Source organism: Poeciliopsis prolifica, unplaced genomic scaffold (genome assembly GCF_027474105.1).
Source record: "Poeciliopsis prolifica strain line A6 unplaced genomic scaffold, Auburn_PproV2 SCAFFOLD005, whole genome shotgun sequence".
NCBI lineage: Eukaryota > Metazoa > Chordata > Actinopteri > Cyprinodontiformes > Poeciliidae > Poeciliopsis > Poeciliopsis prolifica.
The window spans coordinates 8,449,532-8,476,779 of NW_026562380.1; the positions used below are offsets into that span (position 1 = coordinate 8,449,532).

Sequence of the window (27,248 nt, forward strand, 5' to 3'; positions counted from 1 at the left end):
CGCAGCAGATCATTTATCTGAGGAAGCGAAATAAATCGCGGGACCCCTTGCTGTGAACAAAATCAAAAATTTGGCCTTGTGAGTGCTCTACATGCGCAAGCCCTTGTAAAGTGGACCCCCTAACACACCCTGACGAGCAATTAACCCGCCCGACAGTCAATCTAAAACCCAAAAGCAGTCATCCTCCTTTTTTTAATATATGAAAGAACCAAATAAAAAGTGCAGCGGGTATGTGCGGATGTTTATGGTTAGGGAATATGCCTGACTCTGAAATAACAATCACTTGTGATGAATTTTTTTAGGCACCTTGGGCATGTCTCCCCGCTTCCTATTCCTCTTCCTTTATTTCAGCCTTTCCACACACAACATAAACACACACACACACACACACACACACACACACACACACACAACACACACACACACACACACACACACACACACACACACACACACACACACACACACACACACACACACACACACACACACACACACACACACACCAGGGGTTCAGGGTGAGAGAGACAAAGCCGTGATAATCCGATTAGGACCAATTAGGCGTGAGATTCTGCGACACTAGCTGAAAGCCTTAACACTCTGTAGACAGTTATACAGTTATAGAGACATCTGGACACTCCCAGAGAGAGAGAGAGCGAAAGAGAGAGAGTGTGTGTGCGTGTGTGTGTGTGCGTGCGTGTGTGTGTGTTGGAGAAAGAGAGGAGAGAGCAGGAGGGATCTGGACACTCCCAAGCAGAGAGTCAGTGGGAGCGCAGCATCAGCCGCCTCTCTCTCTCTCCAGAGCGCAAACTCACTCTCATCAGCATCCTCACTTGCAGGTAGGATGCGTTCAGGTTTCAGCTCTGAATCCGTCTCCTCCGTTTTGTTTTAATCTGCCGCAAGATCACAGTGATATAGCACTGAGGACGTCTGGGTTGGGAAGAGGCTGAAACTTTTTTCTCTGTGTTCCAGGTTCCGAGGTTCGCCATCAAGGATGTTCTACTTTCACTGCCCGCCTCAACTTGACGGAGAGTGTTGTCGCTCCAACACGCGTGAGTTTCTCCCCGTACCCCCCGCCCCCCACCCTTCTCTTGTCGATTTCATCCAAAGTGTGAGCTGCTCTAAAATATTTCCACTAATGAAGTTTTATTGAGCGCCTGTGCGCCCAATCTGTTCCTAGCAGGCCGCCTTATTTTTTTTCTTCTATTCTTTCCATCATCTAAATAAATGTTGCAAAAGCGTTATTACTGTCGCTGCTGTTTCCAGTGGATTTAATTCCCCTTCATAAACTAATTCAAATCGTTTGCTTTATTTAAAAATAACAATAATATTTCAAATGAAATAAATAAATAAATAAAATGCAGGCTGCGTTGTGTTTGTCATAAATCCAAAGGTGGATATAAAGGGTTAAGCGGGATTGTCCCTCTCTGCTTGTGGCAGTTTGTTGGCTGGGTTAGTGAGAAGCGCTGGTGGTTTGGCCCCGGGGCAGTGGGGCCCGCTTTGTCCCGGGCACAGATGTTGAGTGTCATGGCTCTTAGTCCGTCATGGTTCCCTTTAGACTCTCCGCATCAATGTTTCATGAAACAAATGGAAACACAATATGAGCAGTTGGCCAATTTTTGGGAGCCTTATCATATATTTTTTAAAATTATTATTATTGTTTAATTAAAAACAAATGTACTAGTTCAAAATTCCCACCTCATCTGCTTTAAAAAAGTGAAAAAAAAAAAATAAAATAAAACACACACAAAGCTGAATTACAAAACTAGTTTCTAACATTTATAAAATGAAAAATGCTAATCATCTGTTTCTGTTATTTATTGTTTTATCGTATTTTATGATTTCAGTTAATTCCGGCGGTTTTGGAAACCACGCCCCGACTGATTTCGACGATGGTTTTTTGCGGAGGAAGCAACGCAGAAACAGAACAACATTCACCTTACAACAGGTAACTTTTTTTTCTTTCTCTCTCTCTCTCTCTCTCTCTCTCTCTCTCTCTCTCTCTCTCTCTCTCTCTCTCTCTCTCTCTCTCTCTCTCTCTCTCTCTCTCTCTTTTTAGAAGATATGAGGACAAATCTGCGACAGAGTGGACGGCTGCAGGGCAAATACGAGCAAAGAAAAATAAAATTCGCTGCGACGCAAAAGTCGATGAAAAGTTGGCAAAGTTTTAAAACTGGAGTTTCAACCTTGACATGAATAAAGTTGAGGGTCTTTCAACGGTTCAAGCTGATCAGATAAAAACAAACCCATTTCCGTGACTCTTTATTGCATATTCAGTTTTAGATTGATCGATAAAGTAGACGGTTAAAAGTTTGAGCTTTTTAAAAAGAGAGAAAGAAAAAGAGAAAAGAGAAAGAAAGAAAAGAGAAAGAAGGAAGGAAAAAAAGAAAAAAAAGAGAAAGAGAAAAAAAGAAAGAAAAAGAGAAAGATAAGAAAGAGAAAGAAGAGAAGGAGAAAGAAACAAACAAACAAACAAACATAATGGACATTAAATTAGTTGTATAATATTGAACTGAAAGTTGTGTCCAACCTTATTTTTTGTCCCTGATGCAGCTTGAGGCTTTGGAGGCTGTCTTTGCACAGACTCACTACCCGGATGTCTTCACCCGGGAGGAGCTGGCGATGAAAATCAACCTGACCGAGGCCAGGGTGCAGGTGAGCCGCATGCAGGCCGCCGTGTCCTGTCACCGGACACAGTTTGACCAGACTGGCGAGTGGGGGGATGAAGGAAGCCACTCTGTCATCCCAGCAATACACTTTAATAACATCAACGTAATGGTGAATATTAGATTAGCTTGATTAATCGGTCATTCATAATTAAGCAGCGATGATGTTCGGCACTAATTTGTCCGCGTCTGCTGAGGCAGGAACACATCATCATCCGTGCAGATTCGGTGACGCTCACACTGTTTTTTTTTTTTTTTTTTTTGTTTGTTTTTCTTTCCTCTCTCTCTTTTTTATTTTTTTATTTTTTAAGAGTGGACAAAAAGTCAGATTCCCCACAAACTCTCTCTGACTCTGTCTCACACTCACGACTCAAAATGTAACAATTGATATTCGGCTCCTGTCCTGCACATGTGCGCCGTTATAAACTTGGCCAGATGTAATTAAGTTAGGCGTCCTGTATGTAATTTCCCCGCATTCCAGATTTGCTTTTGGGTTTTGTTGTGCGCAGCAGATCTAATTGTAGGAAATATAATAGTTTGGCTTTTTGTTCCCCAGGGTCATCTTTACTATCGCTTAAACCCAATGGCGGGGCTTGATAATGGAATCCAGCGCTGTAAATTAGGGATTGTAAACAAATTATTCCCCCTCCTAATCCGATTACCGCATTCCTATTATTAAATCTGAACATGAATCCACCGCACTATGCAGGGGATATTAAACTTACATTATTATTAGAAAATAAATTTCCTTTCTCTTGTAGTGTTGTTGCCCTCCTCTCCTTTTTGTAAAGTGTCAATGGGCCCTCCCCCGCATTAAGAGCACGCAGCAAATTGAGATTAATGGAGCAATTATAGCCCATTCAGAGATGGGTGCGTGTAGGGGGTAGAGGGGGAGGGGGGCGCGACTTCTAGCTGGAAGGTGCAGGGGTGAGATAAGTCCATTGGATGTATTGTTGTCCTGCCACGAAAATGTTGTGCCTTTCTCCACAGAATGAATGCATGCGTTTTGTTTGGCTGTTGACATCATTTACACCCTCCGCCACAATGGGGAGGATGCAGAGCGCATTCACGCAGACTCTAACCTCCATTCACACATCATGATTAATGCCTGCTAGAACCAAGTCCTAATCGAATCTGATGTTGTCAAACAATCACTAAATAGGGAAATAAACGACTTCATCATAGCTGCCTCTCTCTCGGGCAGCACAACTGTCAGTGGGAAGTCATTAAAATATGATAATGAAAAATTGCTCAATTAAATGTTGTTATAGGCACTGACCTTCAGTCGATTAAGATCCCAAGAACTTGGCTATATGTGTTCTTTGCTGTGTGGACCGTGAAGTTTTTTTGGGGGATGAATTAGGGGAAGGTGGGAAATTAGAGCACTGGGTGGGTTCAGACACCTACTTCATACCGACTGAGCTCATCTGATTCAGCTTTTCTGATTACAAAACTCAATATTATACTTGACAGGAGCAGCATGAAGACACACAGTCATAATCACATGTATGTCAAACCCAGTTTACTGGGGCATATGCCTCATGATCAAATTTCTTCTAAAACTACTTGTAAAGCTACTTGTATTTTAAAATTAACTAGAAAAGTTAGGAGAAGTAAGGATTTGTCGTATATACGTGTCCAAACTTGGTCATGTTGAAGGTTTCCAACTATATATAAACTTTGGATGTGAAAATGCTTTTACTAAAAGACCAACTAAAAAAAGAGACTAGAAAGTTGTGATCACATATTTAAAGAGACATGCAGTCGAGTGTTGTTCCCTTCTCTTTGTGTGTTGCCTAACAATGTTGTGCTATTAGCCTTTTAAAACTCTATGATGCCAGATGTATAATTTTTGATGCACACATTTATTAAACCCTCTACTTGACAAAAATGATCCTTTAAAAAAAAATAAATCTGTAGTACTGAATCCAAGATAGCCACATGAACCTTGTAAGAGAAAGAGAGTTTATAAATTACACAGTTCTGCTTTTCATATGGAGCAGGTTAAGCAATGTTAAAAATTTTTGTTATTATTTAAATGACTCTTTAATACAGTTATACATTACTAGTTCAAAAATAAAATATTTTCCTTAAAGCATCAGTTGTTATGTTTTACGTATACATGCATTTTTATTGGTCAAATATGTTTTTTTTGTTTACAGTGAACTTCTGCCATGAGCTTTTTAGTCCATGGAATTTTTATTTTTTTGCTATCAGGTATGATGCACAAAAGAGAGAATTTGGTGTGATATTTCAAATTCAAAATGTTTTTTAAAAAATTATTCAGTTTTTATGATGTAACTTTCTCTTGTTTTTAATTCTTCAGGCCCATTTCTTTATCGGGCAGTATTTGTCAGAGAAATCTGGTTTTGTCCGTATCTGGATAGATTTGGATCCAAATTATTTGGCTATTATTTTAAAATTAATGTTAAGAATTAATTAACAAAAAAGAATCACTGTTTTTTTGTTCCTCACAGTTGACATCACACCTGCCGAAGACAGCAATGTCTGTCAGTGTCTTAAAGACGCATATTATAAAATTGGATGTTCCTAATATCTCCTCCCTTCTTGAACTTGATTTTAAATTAATTTAAATTGAGAAACTGATGATTATGCAAACTGAACTAAAGTGCATATTCTTGGAGTTTTATTTAAGTGAGTTTGATAGAGAATGAACAATATTTTATAACTCATTACATGATTGCATGTTTTTTTAAATCTATTATATTTGGGAATCCACAATATATATGCATTTCTGTGAAGGGAAGTTAGATATGCTCAGTCAATATGGACAAAAGCCTTAAAATATCTAATGCTTTACTGGTTTCCAGGTTTGGTTTCAGAACCGCAGAGCAAAGTGGAGGAAAACAGAGCGAGGGGGTTCAGAACCTGAAGCAGGGAAGGAGCCGCTGAGCGATGGCACCCCTCCGTCTCGCAGCATCAACTCTCAGTCTCCGGTGGACCACGGCAGGAAACAGAAAGAACCTCTGGAGTTACAGCAGAGGTAAAGGAAGACACACAGAAATGTTGTGAAAACGGCTGGAGATTTGTAATCAGAATGGGTATCTCTGATGGACCCTCACTGTTTTCTTCAACCAGTCTTTTAAAGTTTTATTTTGAATTTGTTTTTGTATATATGTGGTTGGTCTAGTTTTTGCAACTACATGAGGTAGTGTAAGTAACATTTACCCTGTTATAGACAATAAATTATGCCTTGATGTCAAATAGTTAAAAATCATATTAATTGTTAAGACGTTGTTCATTTTTATAATAAACATATAGTCTTCAATGTATTATTGAGGTGCAGTTTGTCTCTTGTCTCCAGCATCAACAGGACGGTGGGTCCAGGTGGTCCATTTTTTCCATCATGTATTCCAGGCACGCTCCTCAACTCTGCCACCTACGCCCAGGCCCTCTCACATGTCGCTACGCTCAAAGGTGAATATGATTCTCATTACCCATCTGATGATCCTATTATTGCATTTATCAACTCATTATGAATTTAACATTCCTCTTATTATTATTATTTTTCAGGGAATGGTTTGTGCTCCTGCTGCGTCTCTGACCCCATGGGCTTGTCCTTCCTGCCTCCCTATGGCTGTCAGGGAAACCGCACAGCCAGCGTCGCCGCCCTCCGCATGAAGGCCCGCGAGCATTCAGAGGCCGTGCTGCAATCCGCCAACCTGCTCGGAGCCGCAGCCACACCAGGAGCCAGCGTGGGGGTCCTCTCTGGTGTGGGCTCGGCCGGGGTGGTCCGGCCCTCTGTGGGACCCGCCATCGAGGTGCCCGGCGGCGGCCTGAGAGGGGGAGACAGCTCCAGTCCTGGCACAGCTACTAAAGTTCCAATCCTGAGCGGTAGTCCCGACAAACATCCTCACTGCTCCAAGGAACCTCTGGAAAAGAAGTGAGGAGCTGGACACAAACGTGGATGTTGCTGATAATCTGTGATTTTTTGCCTCCTTTATTCTTTTTCTTTTCTGCTCCAAACTGAGCAACAAAAGCACAACTACTGGCTGACTCCAGAAAAATTCTGGGACAGACATTTTGTATGGATGCAAACATAAATGTATTTATTTGATTGTAAAGTATCCTTGTGAGAAACGCTGAATAACTGGGTTATTGCGCTTGAAAAGACAAAACTGTGTTTTTTAACCTTTAGCCATCTACATGCACTCTTGGGCTATATTATCTATAACATAGAACGGTATGTATGAAGCAGAGGCCTATTTGATAATGTGAATTTAAATAATCCTGTGGGGACAGTTCTTAACATTTGGAATGTCAGTGCATGAAGAGTGTATCATTTTATAAAGATAAAATGATGGTGGGACTGATGATTGTTTTTTAAGTCAGTAGTGAGACAAAACAATGAACTCCATTGATTTTTTTAAAATGAATTTAAAGTGAAAGTGCACTTTAGTAATAATCAGCTGTGCTCCTTGTAAAAAAAGAAAAAGTAATTGACATTGTCAGTGTGTGGATTCAGTTATCCCTTGCTCTCTGTTAGCACATCTGTAGTGGCAGCAGACAGGGAACACACTAGTCCTGTTGTGACATGTTCTTTAAAACAATTAAAGATGTAGTCACTCATGTTCCTCTCCTGTTGCCTCTTGCTCCAGCCATCTGTTCTGATAAATTATTTATGAGCCACTCTTAAAGCTGGGAGAGGACGCTTATCATTTATTTACTTTTAGGAACGCTCTCTGTTCCTGCTACTAAACATTTTTTTAAATAAATTCCATCCATTAAAAAAAAGAAAGAAAAAAAGTTCATTCTGTTAATTATGTTGAATTTAAAATTTCTGTCCATGTTTGTCACCTTCTCTTTTTCCCGTCTCTTGAATAACGGGGTCAGCTGATCTGACTGATTATACTTAACTGCAGAGCACAACGGCCAGTAGTTTGCCTGATTCAATTTGCGTCCTTGAGGATTTCCAGGAAATTACTTTTGATAGTCAATAACACAATTAAGTAAACTACACACACATTATCGTGAATAATTGATGGGAAATTATGTATTACCATGAAGTACCAGTTCAATAATTGATGAGGAGACACCCCCACCCGTGACATGGTAGAGGGAGATAATGTCAGAAGTCGTACCAGATTGTACACAGAGCACTCACAATTCTCAGTTCATTATTATTATTATTATTATTATAATTATTATAACTCCATTGTGTGTGCATGTTGTAAATATCTTACAGCTATAACAATAAAGTGATGCATTCATGTACCGGATTTTAAGATTCAGTAAGATTTTCATTTTACCGAAGCATCAAATAACAGAAAAAAAATGCTTGATTAGTTTGAAAAAAAAACTAAAGTTTTAAACATGAGATGCCTATCAGTGCATGTTTGGTTTCTGTCGCAGGTACTCTACTGGATTCACTGAAAACATCTTGTTCTGACATAATGGTTTTGTTTCAAGTCAATGGGAGAGCCACCGTGTTAAGCCGAGTGACATGGCAGCTAACGATAACACATTAAATCAGCTTCACTTCACAATGTGGCAGATTGGATAGCAGACCTCATACAAAAGGCACCAAAAACACATTCAATCTCCCCAAAATTGACTACAGTAGCTGTGGAATTTAATCATTTGCCAAAACAAAGGAAGCTGGAGTCATAATGACTCCGATCATCATTAAGTTCTGCATGGTTCCCATAATTCACCACTTTAATATTTCATAAACAAGTCAAGTTGGTTGTTGACATTCAGCTTGTGCATGTGGCATCATTGATAATTCTCCGTCACCTAAAAAAAAAAAGTCCTGGGGATGTTTTGCCGAGCATTGTTATATCAAATTAGCTGGAGAGCGTCCAGAAAAGCAGACAAACACTGTGAATGCTGGGGGACAGCAGCTGAACTCTGTTCTTACATTGCAGTTAATGGGCTTCTTTTGTTGCAGTAATGAAATAGTTTTTTTTTTTTTTTGTCGCGCAAAGAAGCAGTAAAATGTGCTCACGCAACCATCTGCATCTACAAACAGAGACACCGCACACTCGAGAAGACCCAGCAAATCTTTGCACAAAATTTAAAGTTAGACATAACTCCGTACTCACAGTCAGGCCTATTCCTCTGAAGGCCCAAACACATCATCTCTGCTTTTAATTCCTGCAACAGAGCTGATCAATAACACAATCAATTAGAATCAGTGGAGTTCATGTCTGAATGGAGATTATACAAACAAAGCACATCTTAATGCAGCGAGTAATGTGCCTGTCTACTGTCTGCCACATAACCACAGCTCTCCCTTTCTCCTGACTCAGCCCAGGGAGGAGCATCATCAGCGTTTGTGATCAATGCTCGCAGGGCTCAGTGGCTTCTCACTAAAACTATTTAGAAGGGAGGAGGCAGAACTGCAAGGTGCAATAACCTGACATGCTTTTACAAAAAAGTCTTTTCTGCAGTGAAATCTTTTTAGATGTGTGACTTATTTTATCCACTAGAGGGACTCAGTGAGCAGGAATCCTGTCTGTACTTCATGAGCGAATCCCAGGCTTCTCTAGGAAACCTGAATGTTTAAAAGGGATACAGTCAGTGGGTTATTTCATGTTTATTTATTTTTTATTTTTTTAATTTGCTTTACAAAATTGATTAAATTTGGATAGCATAATATTAAGTGCTTTATAGAAAAATGAAAAGGTAAAACAAGTCATCATTAATGAAAAGTAATTTCTTAATTAGTGAGAAATGAACGTATTTGATGTTTTAAAAGGAAAAGAGCCATTATTCTACTTCTTCAGCCTTTCCTCTTGCACTCTGAGTTTGTATGTGTGCTGCTTGTGCATGCATACGGGAACAAGTGTGTCTCCATTAATGCCCATGTGTGTGTGTCCATCATCCCACCCTGGCAGCTCTGCAGCCGCCGCCAACAATCCCAGAGAGCAATCCGCTGCAGCGATCTCCTATTATAGCAGCGGGCGGTTGGAGAGGAGGAAGATGGGAGTTAAAGAGGGAGGCACAGTTCCTCCCCTTTCTGAGCCCTATGATATTTTTTTATTGGGGTGAGGAAGGTTGTTGTCAGGGAGATCTGACAATAAATCTTTAATTACAGTTGGCGGGGAGTTAGTGTGAAAACTACATTCCTGGAAGTGCTGCTTTAAAGCACAAAAAGCCAAGAACTTGTTAAAATATATCCACAAACTGCAGTTATTCAGAAATCTTCACATTTTGACTCAGTGCAACCAAAAGCTTCAGTGTTCCTCAGTTATTAAGATTTTAGATGATAGACAGACCAACTCAAAGTAATAAAGTGGATTGACTGATTTTATTTATTTTTTTATTTATTTATTTTTTACAAATAAAACCCAAAGAGTGTGGTGTATATTCCATTTATTCACATTTAGTTTTATTAACTCAAACAAAGACCAGTGCAAACAGGTGTCTTCAGAATTCACTTAATAAACAGAGGAATGTTAGACAACAAATAGCAACACAAAGAGCAAGAAACACACCAGAAGGGTCAGGGAGAAAATTATGTAGATCTTTCAAGCAGGTTGGGATAATAGAGCTATAACCAAAAGTTCATTATAGACAGATAGTTAATCTATTATTTAAAATAGGTAAAAATGTATATGTTTAATTTGCTTTATTAAGGAGAACATTATTCAAAGCGGCCAAAAGGAAGATGCAATTAATTCAATTCAGTTCAGTTTATTTGTATAGCACCGATTTTATAAACCATAATTTTCCATCCATTTCACAATTATCCACAACTTTATGTTTATCTGTCAAATTCTATGTTGAGATTTGTTGTTAGCAATGTGAAAAGTTGTGAGACTAATTTTGTCGAATAAAATCTCACTTTGTCTTCTGCTTCAACCACCTTTCCTGTGATGTTGTGGGTGGCGACTGAAGGCCAGATGTTTATAACCCATCCACTTCCTGTCTGCTCTGTTGGGTGAAGAGGACTACACAGTGATTCTTTGAGCTATTTATATCTCTGAATTACAACCCTCCTGGGGCAACCCTCACCTACCCTTCACCCATCAACACATCTTTAGAAAATGTAGTTTTATCCCCTCACCCTGTGTGTTCACCTACTCAACCTTCTCACCGACTTCCCCAGTTTACTCACAGTTAGCTGCCACTGCTAATGGCCTACATAGCTGTCCAGATTTATAAATAGTTTAGAGGCTGTTTGTTTCATCCGTCTGACACTCGACACCAAAGGATCTCACAGAGCCACATGCTAAGCTCAAGCCCTCATTCTACGGCCTCATGGTGGACACTCTCTGTGGGACAGCTCCTCTATTTTTGTCTGATCTCCAGTCCTGACTTCCACTGCCTGCTGCTGGTCAGATCCTCTGAGATCTCACAGTGGCCCTCAAACTGGATTTGGATTATTCTGAATAGAAAGAGCCTGGCTCTCCCAGAGAGTGGATGTGTGAGGTGACAGTTCAGGATTAGATTGATAGGGACATAATAAACAGTTCCCAAATTATGGATTATAAACCTGGAAGGTAAGATTATAGGTTTGCTGTGTATTGTTTCATATAAAAAAAATCTAAAAAAGCACATTAGAGAAATGTTGAATTGAGTAAAATCTGAGTTGTAGAAGTTTAAGTAAATGCTAAAAAAAAAGTAATTCTTTAATCCTAACCTCATCTGACTGATGTTTATTTTCACCTCGCTGCCATTTAAATGCATTTAGTCCATTCTGTTCTAAGAAGCTATGAAGCCGTTACAGTTCGCCTTCAGACCAAAGCTGAAATTTACTCCTCTTTGGTGTCAGGTTTTAGAGCTGGAAGCTCGTCACTGGACAAAAATAAACCTGCTGCATGCAAGAATGAAAAGAAATCATCTTGACAGCTAACGGGAAGATTATTGCTGCATAAAACACCGACAGTAAGGAAACTTGTCATAGCTCTGCATGATTTTATTTCATGTTTCATGAAGAATGTGGCTTTTGTTGCTAATATTGATGCACTGCTGTCGAAAGGCAGAGTTATTTTTTTGGACTGTTTTCTTAATTTAAAGTTAGCAGTAAAAAGTTCAAATCAAAACTAACGTGTTAGGGCAAATGGTCAAAGATTTAGTGCTAACCGAGCATGTGTGAAGATGTGCATGAAATGAAAGGCCTCCAGATCAAAGAATATTAATGATTCACGCCGGATATTCTGGGCAAAGTGACGTCTGCTTGGCAGTCACTTATTTAGGCACATGATGCACATGGTAATACTAAGTTACCTCAAAATATATTAATATTTAGTGGAACATTCATGCATGATGTCTTAAAGTGAGACTTCAAGAGAGGCAAATATAATACTGGTGGTATGTTAGTGCATACTGTTATTATTTTATATCTCAATTGTAAATATAGATGAGTGGAAACTGCAAGTTCAATGAAGTAAAGTGGATATAACACAGGTATAAATCTAAACTCACTAATCTTTGGCCATGTAGTGTATAGTTAACATTTGTAAATCTAGACAATAATTTAATCATGAAACTTTATATTACTCACTAAACCTGATTCATTTGGTATTAAACATTTCTATGGCCTCATTAAGTGTCATATAAAACAAGGTTTGAATTTTGCTAAATTTATCTGAAGTTATTCTCTAATCTTTCCTCTAATGCCTAACCTTTAAAGTATTTCTGGTACAGGAAAATCTACTTTCCACCTGCTCTCTGTGTAATAAACGAATGACTTTTCCAAGATTAGGTTTGGGTAGGTCATACGTCACTATTCCCAAACCACAAATGTCTTTTTGTTTCTTCCAAATTCTTGTTGTCAATAGTAAATTAAACACTTCATTTTGTCCAAACTTAGAGTTTTTGCCAAATTTGCATCAAAATCTTTCTTCAGGTGCAATATCGACTTGTATGCGTGTGTTTGTATGTGTGCCCTGTCCAACCTGCACTGATGCATCTTGATCACTCAAAATAACTCACGTGAGTCCGTCTTTTCTGAGCCTAGCAACAGGCTGGTTTGCTTCACAACATGTCCCTGAAGGTCATAGTGACTGAGTGAAAGGATTTACAGGGCTGTTTTCAGAACCACATACAGTACATTGCTGCTTAGTTCAAACGGGAAAGAAAATCACGTATCATAAGTAAAACATTGCAATGACAGAGAATTAATTAATTGTGGGTCTGGCTGTCTGATAGGAAAACGTCTGCCTTATTCTGAAGCCTCTGACTGGGGTTCTGCAGGATTTTCCTCTATTTATCTCTAACCATCTTTTATCAGCTTCCACCTTATCCCTGCATGATGCTGCCACCATTATATTTAACATTGGGAGTAGCGTGTTCAGGGTGATGTGCAGGGGTAGCTTTTTGCCACACTAGTATTTTGATGTTGTTTTATAGAATAACTTCAAAGCTCTTAAAGTATTCTAAGCTGTAAATACAGGAGCTTTTGCAGAACAACTTTATTTATTGACCGATGTACGCACAGGGGCTCTCTGTTTGATAATTGGGTGGCTTTGGGAGGGAATTGGTTGCAATGCAGTGTTTTTGATTTAGATGCATAACAATTTAGCTTTTTTACAAATCAAAGTTCTGTTTTTTTGGAGTTAGTGGAATCTGGGTTGATACTCTTCTCTTTTATTTCTTCCAGGAAAGCAGCAGATTGAAGGATCATTTGTGCATAACCATAGTGAAACAAACAATGCCTCTGCAGAAAATCTTGAACAGAGGCCCCAAACTTCGGGTGCAGCAGCTCCACCAGCTGAAACAGATTGAAACTTTAAGGTCTATATTTGCATGAATGACCAAACGACTAAAAAGCAATATATTTTGTTTTTGTAAGTTTGCGTCATGACCTCAGTTGAGAAGCGTCGCTCGAGGCGGAAGAGCAGTGGGCACAGGAAGCACAGTGATGGAGGCTTCAGTGACACATCGAGTGGGGGCTCCTTCCTGGATGAGACTGATCGAGAGGTCAGCAATCTGACGGACAGAGCATTCAGAAGCCTTTGCATTGGAGATGAGGCCGTTTATAATGACTCTGACCTCAGTTTGTGTTCGCCTAGCGCCTACTCAGACAGACAGCTGGCTTTCTGCAGAGACAGAGAGGAGAGAGAAAGGGAGGACCGAAAGAGAGCTGTGCAGGAGAATTTTAACCTCAGTGTGCAGCAATATGGACAAGACTGGATCACAGCAGGGATGTATGGAGCAGAGATCCAGAGAGATGCTCAGTGGGAGGCTTATGGGGACATGACACAGGGGATGGTTTCTGCCACATTCCAGCAATCCTTAGTGGAAACCTCACAGCTGGGCAGGTCTCTGAGGGAAGAGGAGCTGTCCTTCCACAGCAACGGAGCCACAGAGTTGAGTTCACAGCAACGCAGAAGCCACTCGAGAGTTTCGTCTCTCATCAGGGCGTTTAACTCTGATGGACACAGAGATGCAGCAGGGGTGGAAGATAACATCAGAGAGCGGGATGATGGGACAAGTTGGGACAAATCAGCTCTCATGAGTATTCAGAGAGAACTTTCTGAATTCTCATACCAGCAAAATTTCAACCATCATTTCCATCCTGTCGGGCCATTTTCATGTCGAGACCCAAACTTCTATTCCTCTGAAGCAGAATCAGTGGCCCAAATGTCTCACAGCTACATGAGGTCATCACAAACGAAACACATCATTTCTGCACAGGCCAACTGCAACTCTAACTTCTTCATCCACAGTGAGTTCAGTCCCTTCCAGTTATGGAGAGATTACAACAGGTTTCCGTTTCAGCAAGCAGAAGTCTCAGGCTTTATGCATTACTCAGAGTTTCCTAAATGGTATCAGACCCCCATGTACAATGAACTTTCTCTTGAAAATCAAGCACACAGCCGTCATAGAGACATCAGACAACCTCGAAATCACCTGGGATATCCGGTTCCTCTGACGGCTCCACGCTCCACCTCAACTTCCTCTCAGGTCCAGAGAGCGTCAGCTGTGGAGAAACGCTGCGAGTCAGAGCTGGCGGTTCATCATCCTCAGAGAAAGTGGACACAGAGGCTGGGGACTAACAAACTTCCACCTCACCGTCCGTCAACTGCGTCACCTTCTACTGAGATGTCTCGACGTGTCAGAGACACCATCAGCTCTGTCAAAGCTCTGCAGCAAAAGGTTAAAATGATGTCAGAGTATGACACGACTAATCAACAAGAAACATTCAGTAGGAATGAAAGTTGGTTTACCTCAGGAACGAACACATTGACAGCAGAGATGAACATTGTCAGCAGTAACAAAGCAAATTCCTTTAGAATTGGCCAGCAGCTCACACCTTCAGTCCAAAAACATCAGGATGTAGACACATCCGGCTTACACAAGCATGAAGTCTCCCCTCAACCAGTAGAGCATCCTCCAGTGAGAGCTGAAAGCCGAGGAGCAACTCCTGATGTCAGGATGTCCAGCTACAGATCTCGAGCCACAAGTCTGCTCTTCAACCTGAAAGACAACAGAAAAAGAGTAAAAAGCACCTACAGTCCAACCAAGTTCAAAGGCTTAGATACAGCAGAGAGGAACCAGCAGCCCTACGGCCAGGAGCCACACGAAAGTGCACTTACTAGTTCAGATGTTCACTGTCTCCAGACAGAACCAGTAAGAAGTACAAATGCTGCTATAAACCAGTATCACACCCCCGGACTATCACTTACTGCCCAGACATCTCACTCCACTAGAGTAAACTCAGGCCACTATTCAGAAAACACTGTAAATGATTACCAGGTAGCTCAAATGCAAAGCCATGGCTCTGGATTCAGTGGTTTTGTAACTTCAAATTACTCCAACAATCAGCTGCTAGGAAATGGGCAGAATCTGAATAAATGTTTTGCATCATTTACTCCCTACAGGCAAGATATTTATGGATCTGCAGATGAAGTCAAGCAGTCTTACTCAGCTGAGGACACATCAAGATTGAGTGTTGACAACATTCAACATAGAGAACACCTAATAGGCAAAGTGAATGCAACGCAAGGAGGAGTGTTCGTAAAGGCGGACAAATATGACCAGTTAAAAGAAAACACACACAATTACAAAAATGTGTCCTCCCAGGATAATTGGAGACAAGCAAGTGTCCAAGATACAGAAAATATCCATCTCAAAACAAATGTTCCCCCAATGAAACATGAGACAGAGTCTTTAGTAGAACGTTTAAAGCAAGAAAATTTGCATGGTGGAGAAAAAGAAGAAGTAAAGGATGCCAATTTAAGACAGAATTATAACAGATTTACTGATCAGTATGGTAGAGGCCAACAAAATACTACGTCAGACAAAACAATGGACATAATAACAACAGGTCAGACTAAACTAAATATACCAGCTCCAAATGAAAAGATACAAACTAAACCTCGGTTTGAAAAGAAAAATCAGCCAAATCCAACATTTATTGAAAAAAATACATTGACTGTCGCAATGACAAATCAGGTAAAGAACATGCAGACTGTAGACACGAAATGTGAACAGGTGATGGCATCCCACAGGAAACCACAATATCACCAAGCGGAAATGACCAAAACCCAACAGAAGGAGCCTGCAGAACCACCAAAAATAGAAATAGCAAAGTTTATTTCGTCAAGGCAACCTGCATTAGAAACGGTCAAAATGCAAGAATTGCAAAATGTAAGACAAGTCAAAGATGATCATATAATTGAAGGGGAAGAGAGAAAAAATGAACAAAAAGAAAAGGCAAGAGACACATATTTTCATCAGGAAGAAGAGAAACAGACTACGGGTGAAAAAGAAAGGGTTTTGAAGCCAACAGACGAGCCAACAAATGTTACAGAAAAAGTCCCTAAGAAGCTCAAAACAGAACAAGCTGAAAAGGAGAAGCTAAAAGAGGAACACGAAAAAACCAAACTGGCAAAGACCGAGGCGCCTGAGCAGGTCAGAATAGACCAAGTTAAACATGAACAGGCCAATGGCGTGCAAGCAGAGAAAAAACAGCAGAGCACAGAAAAAGCAGAGGGAGAGCAGATGTATGCAGAGAAAATCAATATGGAAAATGTTAAAGAAGAACAGATTAGAGGCAAACAAAGAGAGCAGATAAAAGACCTGCAAACTAAAACAATAGATGTGAAGAGGATGGGAATAGAAGTGTTGGAGGTCAAAACAGACCACATGAAAGTCGAGGATGTCAGGGAAGGTAGGGATGAGAAAGACTCAAGTCATGCATGTCATATTAATTTAGAGAAGGCCACATCATGTACAGGGAGCACAGAAGACACACGGGGAGAAAAAACAAAACTGGAAGAAAACCTGGAGCAAAAGGAATCTGAGCAATCAAAAACAGAAAACCTGCTGGAGAGGTCAGCTAAATTCACAGCCAAGCTTGCACCAACACAACAGGCCAGACAGGAACCAGACAGAGTTGAGCAAGTTAAGATAGAATTAGCAAGAGCCAAAACAGAGTTACCTAAAACAAAGGAGAAAATGAGAGGAGAGCAAAAACAAAAAGTGAGAAACATTATTTTCACCAAAGAAGAAGGTCTTTTAAAGAATGATGATTCTAATACTGGTGAAAATGCCAGGAACAAAGAACAGAACCACCCACTGGAAACACAAACTCATGCAGTGACTGATGATTATGAAAGGCTTAGGGAAAAATATGGTTTTACATATCCAACATCTGCAAACAGCACCAAACTGTCAGCTGTAGAAAATAACGAACAAGCCAAAGAACACAAAGTTGAAATAGGAAATAATTTGACATCAATTGACAGACCTTGTGTTAGTGATTCGTTTTTAACACCAGAGACAGCGAATAAGGAGGGAGGTAGAAACTTTAAACACAGTAACGAGACAGTACAAGAGAGTGATTGCAATGAGCCATTAAATAAACCACATTTAGGTAGCGCTCATTCTTTTCTAACAAATTTATGTGATAAAGCAAACACAGAAAATGTATCTGACAAACTGAAGGACGACAGTGGTCAGAAATCAGAAAAAAATGATGTTATTAAAGACAAGGCTTCCCTGCAAAAAGAATCTGTTTCAGCTAAACATGAAAGAAAGTTAATTGATCAGCGAATTGACAAAGGCAAAGACATGGCTGTTGCTCCACTTAGAGCTTTATCTCAAAGAGAAAAAGCTCAAACTAAGCAGGAAATACTGACTTCCAAAATAAAAGCACATGCTGAAAAAGAGATTTCCGCAATAAAAGAAAAGGGATTTGCTTTACCAGAAGGCTTTATGGGCAAAAGCTCGGCCATGCTATCAGCAAGTGGTCAGAGTGTTAACATTCGACAGAGGCCTTCATCACAGGAAGTGCCTAAGAAGCATGAAACCACAGTGTCCAACAAAATCACAACAAAGCATCAGCTTGAGCCTTCAGGAGTGCAAAAAGAACCAGACAAGTCTGCTTCATCTCTGAGCTCAGATACAGTAGATAGTGAAGCAGCAGTTGATCATTCAGAAAAATCCACAAAAACAATCCTCCCCACAGGTACCTCTGTGAGCACAACTAACATCTGTGTGGAAAACAAACAAAACGAAGAAAATCACACAGAAACATTTGGAAGACTGAGCGGGGAAATGCAACAAGTGGAAAATGATGAAACTCTCACCAAAACGAAAGGCATAGCACAAGCTAGTGGTATATCCAAACCTGTGACTGCAGAAGCTGCTAAAGAAGAAGCTCATAAAGACTCAGAATCAGAAGATTGTGTGACTCAAAATGAATCCTCTGTAAGAGATGACAGTGTGCAGATTATGGGGATTATGGTAACTGTAGTAGAAAGAAACCCAACAGTCAATAGTAGCCCACAGAATAACAACACTGAAAATCAGACCAATTCAGTAAAGGCAGAGAGCAATACATCAGATTCAGGTAGAGAGAATTCCAGCCTAGAAGAAGCAAAAGTATTAGTGAAGGCAACAGACTCAAAAAAGAGTCCCGGTGTTATGAAAGAAAATGAAGATTCTCTTGAAAAGAATAACTATTCAGATAATGTGAAAGAAATTTTAAACGGGAAAGAAATGAACAGAGAAATATCAGCTGAAAACGCAGATCTCCAACTCAGCGATTGTGCTACTATTGCAGAACTACAGAAGAAGAGACAACCAGAAGCCGGGTTTATACCTTCTAAAGACAAAGTCTTGGCCAAAACTCAACCAGTTCTCCGCCAAATGGACACAACTCGAGAAGAAACAAAGGATGTAAGTGTTAACATGCCAAAGGAAAATTGGTCAGAAACCTCTGGCCACCCAGAGGCAGGAGACAAGGGAAGTCAACATGAAATGCAAAAGCCTTTCATCAATGAAATATCCCATGATAAAATTGACAAAGCCATAAACGATCAGCCAATGAACGACAACATGAAAACATTTAAAAATATTTCCAAAAGCAGTAACAATGATGGGCAGTGTGCGGCTGAACCAGAAGACAACACCTGCCCTTTTTCTCCACCAAGCCCCTTCAATGATTCCTGCGTGGATAACACTAGGATGGTGTCTCAAAGCCATCAATCCACTGAAACATTCAGTAAAGAACACAATCAAGAAGTTACGAGTGTGCATATTGATAACATTGCCGTCAGAGTTGTGCCAAGTGCAAGTAAAACAGATAACGTGGACATGTTGGAAAAATGTCCTATGAAAGCTGTTCCTCCGAATGCAGGGTTTGTGTCTGAACAGAATCAGGTTGTCACATCCAGCAGTGAAGGAAAACTGCAAATTTCAAATCATGGGCATCATTTTGAAAACTTGATTCATGAAAACAGTGAGCAGAAGATGAAAGACAGTCTGGAAGAAAAATTAGCTGTACAGTATGTATTATCCAGCGTAAGGAAACTGTCTGACTCATTGAAGGAAAATGAGAAACAGAACAATGTAAATACAACCAGGGAGAGCATTAAAGCTGGAGACAAAAAGTCAGAATCTAGTGTACAGATGGTGGAAGCAGATTATTTTCAAGTGCAAGGACCAGCAGAGACAAGCAACACATCTCCTGCTAATATCACAGCTGGAAAGGATTTAAAGGTAAATGATGTCCTAAAGTTATTACCAAACGAGACATTTATTGGCACTGAACTGCAAAGTGATGTCTTTGTGTTCACTGTGGATCCAAGTGAAAAAAAGACAGATCAGTCAAGTTCAGAAATTATTGATGGTAAGAACTTGACAAGTGAAGATTTGGAAACTGGCGATGATACAGTTACTTCAAAACAGCCTGGTGGTTCCATGGAGAGTTGGAACAAAATAATAAATTTGGAGGCAAGCCAATCTAATCCTACCAGAACTTATGATGAGGTGAACCAGTTGGAGTCCTGTGCAACGGAAAGACAGAATTCGGGTAATCAAAATTTAACAAACACACATTCTGAAGCTAAGCCGAATCCAAGAGAACGAGTGTCTGCAATACCAGAAATATCAGCTATTGCAGACTATGCCAGATTAAAGGTGATTGTTTCAGAGGATAAAGAAGAGCAGCCGCTTCAGCAATTCCCTCCCAACAAAAAGGAAGGGTTCTTCCCACTAATACAGACCCGTCACAGCAGACGCCCTGTGTTTACTGATTACCAACAAGACCACTCTGTTAAAACCCAAAGCTTATCAAGTAAGACAGAGATAACAGCCACCGTCAACAAAGAGTCCAAATCGCTAGTATTTCCTATCATGGAGAGGGAGCACCAAAGAACTGGAATGTTCAAACTTGGAGACAAAGAAAGACAAGAAAAAACACCTCTGAATGCCCAAATGACAGTCTATGCAGACAAAGATCCAAATCAGATAGATTCTATGAACTCCCCCATAGATAAGACAGAATTAGTGGCTCACGAAGCAGAGGAGCATCAATGGAGGACAGTAGAAGAGCAACAGACGAAAGCTACACATGAGGTACAATGGAGAGGATCAGTTGAGGAGCAGTACAGGAGGACTGCACAACAAGCTCAACAAAGTATTGCAGAAAAGGAGCAACAGAGGACTGCTCTACATGAAAAACAACAGAGAAGAGTAGCGGAGGAGCAGCAGAGGAGGATTGAGGAAGCGGAGCAAAAAAGGAAAGCTGCATATGAAGAACAACAAAGAAAAGCAGCAGAGGAACAACGAAGACAGGCTGCAAAACTGGAGCAACAAAGAAGGATTACAGAAGAAGAGCAACAGAGGAAGGCTCTACATGAAGAACAGCAAAGAATAGCGGAAGAGCAGCAAAGGAGAATTGAGGAAGAGGAGCAAAAAAGGAAAGCTGCATATGAAGAACAACAGAGAAGAGTAGCAGAGGAGCAGCGAGAGAATGAGGAAGAGGAGCAAAAAAGGAAAGCTGCATATGAAGAACAACAGAGAAGAGTAGCAGAGGAGCAGCGAAAGAAAATGGAGAAAGAAGAGCAAAAAAGGAAAGCTGCATATGAAGAACAACAGAGAAGAGTAGCAGAGGAGCAGCGAAAGAAGATGGAGGAAGAAGAGCAAAAAAGGAAAGCTGCATATGAAGAACAACAGAGAAGAGTAGCAGAGGAGCAGCGAAAGAAAATGGAGAAAGAAGAGCAAAAAAGGAAAGCTGCATATGAAGAACAACAGAGAAGAGTAGCAGAGGAGCAGCGAAAGAAAATGGAGAAAGAAGAGCAAAAAAGGAAAGCTGCATATGAAGAACAACAGAGAAGAGTAGCAGAGGAGCAGCGAAAGAAGATGGAGGAAGAAGAGCAAAAAAGGAAAGCTGCATATGAAGAACAACGGAGAAAAGCAGCAAAGGAACAGCAAAGGAGGGCTGCACAACTTGAGCAACAAAGAAGGATTGCAGAAGAGCAACAGAGAAAAGCTGCACATGAAGAACAACAGAGAAGATTAGCAGAGGAGCAGCAAATGAGGATCACACAACTGGAGCAACGACAAAGAATTGCAAAAAAAGAACAACAGAGGAGAGCAGCAGAGGAAGAGCAACGGAAGATTGTGGAAGAACAAAGGAAGAAAGCTGCCCATGAAGAACAACAGAGAAGAAAAGTGGAGGAGCAGCAGAGAAGGGCTGCAGTACTGGAGCAAAAACGAAGAATCACAGAAGAAGAGGAACAGAGAAAAGCTGCAGAGCAGCAAAAGATTGCAGAAGATGAACAAAGAAGGAAATCAGCATATGATGAACAACAAAAGAAAGCAGCAGAGGAAAAGCAAAGGAGGATTACAGAAGAGGAACAAAGAAAGATGGCTGCTCATGAAGAACAACAGAGAAGAGAAATGGAGGAGCACCAAAAAATGGCTGCACAACTGGTTCAACAAAGAAGGACTGCAGAGGAGCAACACAGGAAAGCTGCTCATGAAGAGCAACAGAGAAGAGCAGCAGAAAGGCAACAATTGAGGGCTTCGCCATTTGAGCAACAAAGGAGGACTGCAGAAGAACAGCAGCAGAGGATAGCTTCTCCTGAAAAACAACACAAAGGGGCAGGAGAAGAGCAGCAAAAGAGAGCTGCACAAATTGATCTTCATAGGAGGACTGCTGAAGAAGAGCCAACAAGACAAGATGCACACAAAGTACAACAAAGAAGAGAAGCAGAAGTGCAGCAAAGGAGGATTGCAAAAGAAGAGCAACAGACAAAAACTTTACATGAACAGAGTTTAGCAGTTGAAGAGCAGCTGAAGAGAACTGGACAATTGGAGCAAGAAAGAAGGCTCAGAGAAGGCCCACAAATGAGAAAAGCCGCAGAAGAAGATAAGAAGGGGAGAACCGTACAAGAACAAAAAAGAGAAACAGAACAGGAACAAAGGAGAGCACCTCAAAGTCCAAATGACCGACGAAGGAAAGCAACAGAACTGAATCAAAGATATTCCCAATTGGAACACAGAGAAAAAGAAAGGCAAACTGCCAAACAGGACAAACAAAGAAGAGAAATAGAGGAGGAACAAAAGGAACTTTCTCAAGAGGACAAGCAAAGGATGCTTTCAGCAGAAGAACAAAAGAGAGGAGAGTCTGATGAGCAGGAAAGAAAAGCAATACATGAGCAGCAACAGAGGAGAGTTGCACAGAAGGAGCAAAAACAAAGTGATGTAGAAGAGCACCGGAAAAGGCTTGCACAAAAAAAGCAGCAAAGAATAGCATCTCTGATTGAGGAGCAAAGACAAGTTAAACCAGGAAAAGAGCAGATAGTTGGCAATACTGAAAAGGAAACAATAGGAAAAACAAGAGAAGGAATAAATGTCTTCATTTCAGAGAAGGAAAGTGTCAAACAGACACAAGAACTTAACAAAATCCAACATCTGAATGAAGTGCCAATGAATGAAAGTCTTGTGGAAGAGGAGAAAACTGCATCACAGAAAATGTTGAAAAATGATTACATAGCTGCTGAAAAGGAAGAAATCGTGGGAGAACAGAGACTAGAAAAACATTTCAAACAGGAGAATGCTAAAGATTTGACACCAACTAAAACAGATAATGATAGTCAAGCTGACAAGATGGAAGATGATGAGCAGGTAACATCTCTCAATGTAAAAGCAAGAGACTGTCAAGAGATGGACAAAGGAACAGCACAGAAGATGAATGCTCTCCAGTATTTTGCAATCACCTCAACCAATAGAGAGAGAATATCCAGAGAAAAACAGTTGTCCCCACAACAACAACAGAAAAAGAAACAAGAGGAACTTGAATCACCCAATGACTTCTTGAACCACAGACATTACAGACCTCATGCTGCTGTATCTCCAGCTCCAACTCTGCCCCGTTCCAACACCTCGTCTCCTGCACCAGGAGCCAAGCCCTTGATGTTCAGAGTGAAGGACAACACCATGAGAGGTTCCTCTCTCACAAAGTCCATCAAACCACGCTTCCATAAGAACTTTGGAGAGGACTTCTCAATGGGTTCAACATTTGATGGAGCATCAGATAAAGCAGAGGATGACCAGGAGATAGTCAGACGAAATGCAGGGACCCCATTTAGTCGTTTTGCTGCTATCAGCGAGTCTTCATTACAAGATTACTCAAACACTATCCCTCACATGAGACCCTATTCTAGGAGAAGTGTGGCAACGGATGATGATGAATCTCGCTCTGTCATCAGTAGTATGTCAGAGGATGTGGAGAGCTTTGCGACGAGTGCAGCAGATCTGACCGACATGCATGGCCTGTTTGATTTTGACAGACCTGAATCGGCATGCAGTTTCAGCAGTGATGTCTCGCGGTCTCTGGGCAAACCTCCAGCTGTTCCACCGAAAAGTGAAAAAGCCTTACGGAGAGCTCAAAGGTTAACCTCTCGAAGGATGAAGAAAGAACTTTCCAAGGCTGCAGAAGGAAACCCTGTAGGACTTGGGAAAGAGGTCTCCAGTTTTCCTTCTTCATCATCCTCCTCAAATGAGGTATGCTCCTCCAAACCCCATGTTGTGGCTTCCCCCCATTTTTCTCCGCCTGTTGCCTTTGCTCTTGCTCCAGCTACTGGATCCAGCTTGCCTTCCTCTCATAAAGATCGCAAATCCTCTCATTACTCTTTTCATGCTTCTCCTCATGCCACCGGCCCCATTTCTATCCCCAGTCCTTCGCCTCATGCTCGTTCTGTTGTGTCTCTTCATGCTTCTAGCCCTGCTTCCAAACCTGCAGCTCTTCAAACAGTTGCTCACGTATCCTCTTCTCCCACTCTCCATCATGTCAATCATCCGGCCACTCCTATGACACAATACCATGTAGAGTCAACCAACTATCCATTGACTCAGCGGAAGGTACTGCAAGATCTGGGGTCTGGGCAGTTCTTTGTCGTAGATGTACCTGTTCAAGTAAAAACAAAGACTTTCTTTGATCCTGAGACAGGAAAATATGTTCAGCTGAATGTGCGCCAGACTGGTCAGAATATTTCTCAACCTCAGCTTCACCAAAAACACCAACAGTCTCAAGGACAACAACAACAACTGCCAGTCAATCAGCAATCACAGTCCCTCTCCTCTGTCACCACAGTTGCTAGTAAGCCTTTTAGGTTTTATCAAGGCCAGCACAGTTCTCCACAAAACTACCAGGCAGCTGTCGTCAACTCTGTGCATGAAAGCAGCTCCTCAGTCCCAGCAGCTCTACACCAAAGCCAGCAGGCCTCAAGAGAAAACCACAGCTGCAGAACTCCAGTTCCTGAAATTGATCAGAACTCCGAGGGCCATCGCTACAGTCCAGAGAAAACACCATACATGGACACAGTTAATGACATCACCAAGACATACAACTTGGTGAACAGCACACGGGACTCATGCAACACTTTTCCCGAATGTGACACAAACAGTCCGCTTGGTAGAAGTTCAGTTTGTGAAAACGATCACTCAGCTAACTTGGAGTATCAGCCTCGTGACATTATTGCCATAAGTGAATTAGAAGATTTCATGGAGGTGTCTGACTGGTAGAAAAAAAGACTGACATTAAAATAAAGAAGTTTTTCTGATATTATAACACCTGAAACATGCAGTGAATAAATAATGCAATTCAAAATTTAAGTAACTTGCCATCCGAAACAAATTTATTTGTGATTGTATAGGTCACTGTGACATGCTCTTAAACTGCTGCTGCTGTCTTTTTCAGAGATGAACTGTTTTATTTTGTATTTGTATTCTATATTTATTGTTACCATTCCATTTGACTTTGAATGTCAGAAGCTAACATATCTCCCATGTTAACAGTGACATCTGTATCTTATTTCCTGGTGTGGTGAACATACCTTACATAAACACATTGCAAACTGCCCCATCATAAAGTGCTTTATGAAATAATATGCATTTATTCTGCATTATAAACAATGGCTGGTCTGTTTTACCTCTCCTGTTGTGAAAACCTTACAATGTATAAAATAACTCTTCAAAGTCAAAGATCTTCAAATGGTATACAACATAGTTTGTCTATGCAGCAAGAGTTTCAAAACGAACATGGTCACATGGAGTTGATACGATTGTTGCTGTTTTAAAGTTATACAGTACTTTGTTTTATAAGATGGATGTTTCTAGGAGTGATTTTGTGTTGCTGTGAATGTAGCATTACATGGACTTTTTCAAACAACAAGAAAAACCACATTTAACACAGATATTTCTCACCATGTGATTTTTTTTTTCTTTTGAGGATTAAAAATAATAATAAAAAAAAGATTTCTGAAAGATTTCACAAAATGTTCTTTTTTATTTTTATAATGCTTTAAAATGGGAGAAGACTGCATTCTTAAAGCTTTTTCTTTGAATGTTGAGAAGGTGCTTTAAATGGGGGGAAATTTGGGTAGTGTTTAGGTGGAGGTGTGGATTGCCTTGCCCCCTGGGCACCCAGGGGGCAAGAATCTGGATGCACTGGTTTAGGGGTTTCCTGGGTCATATAGGCTGTTGGCAGGAAGCTCTTTAGGCCCAGGTTCACTCATTCTACCTGAAGGAAACCATTTTATGGGAGTTCTCAAATTACCACTTTGGTAATTTGAGCAAGGGTGAGATAAGTCTGGTTGGTGTGATATTGTTTGTGTGGGGTATTGGGGTTCCAGGGGGAGTATGGTTGCAAAGCTGAAACTTTGCAACCATTAAATAGCTGAAACTTTTGCAACCATTAAAGGATTCATTACTGAGGCCTCATTACTGAGTGGTTGGTTCCTGGCAGACAGCCTATGGCTCTATAGACTGAGTTGGGCTCAGGTGGGAATCCACTCCTCTTGACCTTCATGGGGTTATCTCATTGGGACCAGTGGCACTGTGTCATCCCTCTACTGGTAAATCTGTTACCTGCTGATGCCAGCAGGTAACATTTAAACTGACTAACCTCATAACCCTGTGTTAAACTGGTAACATGTCTTGACTTTGATCAGCCTTTGGTCCATGACTGGGATGACAGATTAAAATGGTCCAGAAATATCATACAAAACAGTGTATAATAGTTCTGAAGTATGTTCCTCAAGATTAAACAAACATAATTTGTTAATTTGATCCTTTTTTTAGGGAATACCATAATACCTTAAATGACTTACAAGAAACACGTTACAGGCAGGAAATTTTGGTAACCCATGTTGCAATGTTTCCCACCCCAGTTTTCCTCCTCCTCACACTTTGATTTGAATCCAGACTGTGGGAGTATAAAAATATCCAAACACTCAGGGGAAGAGGAACCTCACAACAGAATAATAAAGTACTTATTGTACTGAGCAACCTTCTGATAAACGCTGTTGAAAACAGAATATTTTTTTCCCATATTGAAATATGTATTTCTTAATATTTTCAAACCGTTCAAAATAAGGCAAACATGAGAACTAATTTGACAAGTAATCCTGGGCAAAAGCATAGATTTTTATAGTCTTTGATTGCAGATTGCATCATATTTAACAAATAAAAACATTATTTGTTTGGCCGAGAGCTGTAATTGTTTTGTATTTAATTGATGTGTTGAGGATCCCTGAGAAGCAGTAACCAATTTTGACCACTATGTGGCAGAGCAGAGTGAGCCCCTCACTTGAATTTGGGACGCAGGCGAAGGAAAACATGAGGGAAATCCCAAATGAAGTGTCATTTTAGTACATGTAAACACAACCTTTAATTCACAAAACCTGTGATAGATGGCCTAAGTTTAAACTGCAGAAGCACTTCAGTTTGCATTTTAAAAGAAGTTCTCAAGGTGAGAAGGAATTAAAGCACTCCAGGAACACAGCCGACACACTTTCCACTGATTCCATGGGTTTTACAGAAATCCTACACACTGTTTGAAGGGTTAAATGTGTTGTGTGATTTCATTTGGCT

General features: G+C 40.6%; 2 protein-coding genes across 3 annotated transcripts; both read left to right on the plus strand.

Moving 5' to 3' along the window:
* The first annotated feature begins 745 nt into the window (after positions 1 to 745).
* On the plus strand, positions 746 to 7,789 carry drgx (dorsal root ganglia homeobox). The gene is made up of 7 exons (XM_055030180.1): positions 746 to 839; positions 973 to 1,052; positions 1,848 to 1,948; positions 2,554 to 2,655; positions 5,498 to 5,670; positions 5,992 to 6,104; positions 6,201 to 7,789. Exons 2-7 carry the CDS (start codon positions 995 to 997, stop codon positions 6,572 to 6,574), a joined length of 921 nt encoding a protein of 306 aa, XP_054886155.1. The 5' UTR covers positions 746 to 839; positions 973 to 994; the 3' UTR covers positions 6,575 to 7,789.
* A 2,810-nt stretch (positions 7,790 to 10,599) lies between these two features.
* LOC129360046 (uncharacterized) lies at positions 10,600 to 25,641 on the plus strand. 2 transcript variants are annotated; one of them, XM_055030115.1, is made up of 4 exons: positions 10,601 to 11,134; positions 11,407 to 11,519; positions 13,237 to 13,556; positions 13,649 to 25,640. In XM_055030115.1, the coding sequence occupies exons 3-4, from the start codon at positions 13,498 to 13,500 to the stop codon at positions 24,897 to 24,899; spliced, it is 11,310 nt and encodes a 3,769-aa protein (XP_054886090.1). In that variant the 5' UTR covers positions 10,601 to 11,134; positions 11,407 to 11,519; positions 13,237 to 13,497; the 3' UTR covers positions 24,900 to 25,640. The 2 variants fall into 2 exon arrangements, with proteins under 2 accessions (XP_054886089.1, XP_054886090.1); XM_055030114.1 differs by having other exon boundaries at positions 10,600 to 11,134; positions 13,237 to 25,641.
* The last annotated feature ends 1,607 nt before the right edge of the window (positions 25,642 to 27,248 follow it).

Bases quoted from the DNA above. Each gene is read 5' to 3' on its own strand.
- drgx (XM_055030180.1), top strand. From the start codon at position 995: ATGTTCTACTTTCACTGCCCGCCTCAACTTGACGGAGAGTGTTGTCGC. The intron at 1,053-1,847 runs GTGAGTTTCTCC...TTATGATTTCAG, and splicing joins GTGTTGTCGCTCCAACACGC to TTAATTCCGGCGGTTTTGGA. The intron at 1,949-2,553 runs GTAACTTTTTTT...TCCCTGATGCAG, and splicing joins CAACATTCACCTTACAACAG to CTTGAGGCTTTGGAGGCTGT.
- LOC129360046 (XM_055030114.1), top strand. From the start codon at position 13,437: ATGACCTCAGTTGAGAAGCGTCGCTCGAGGCGGAAGAGCAGTGGGCAC.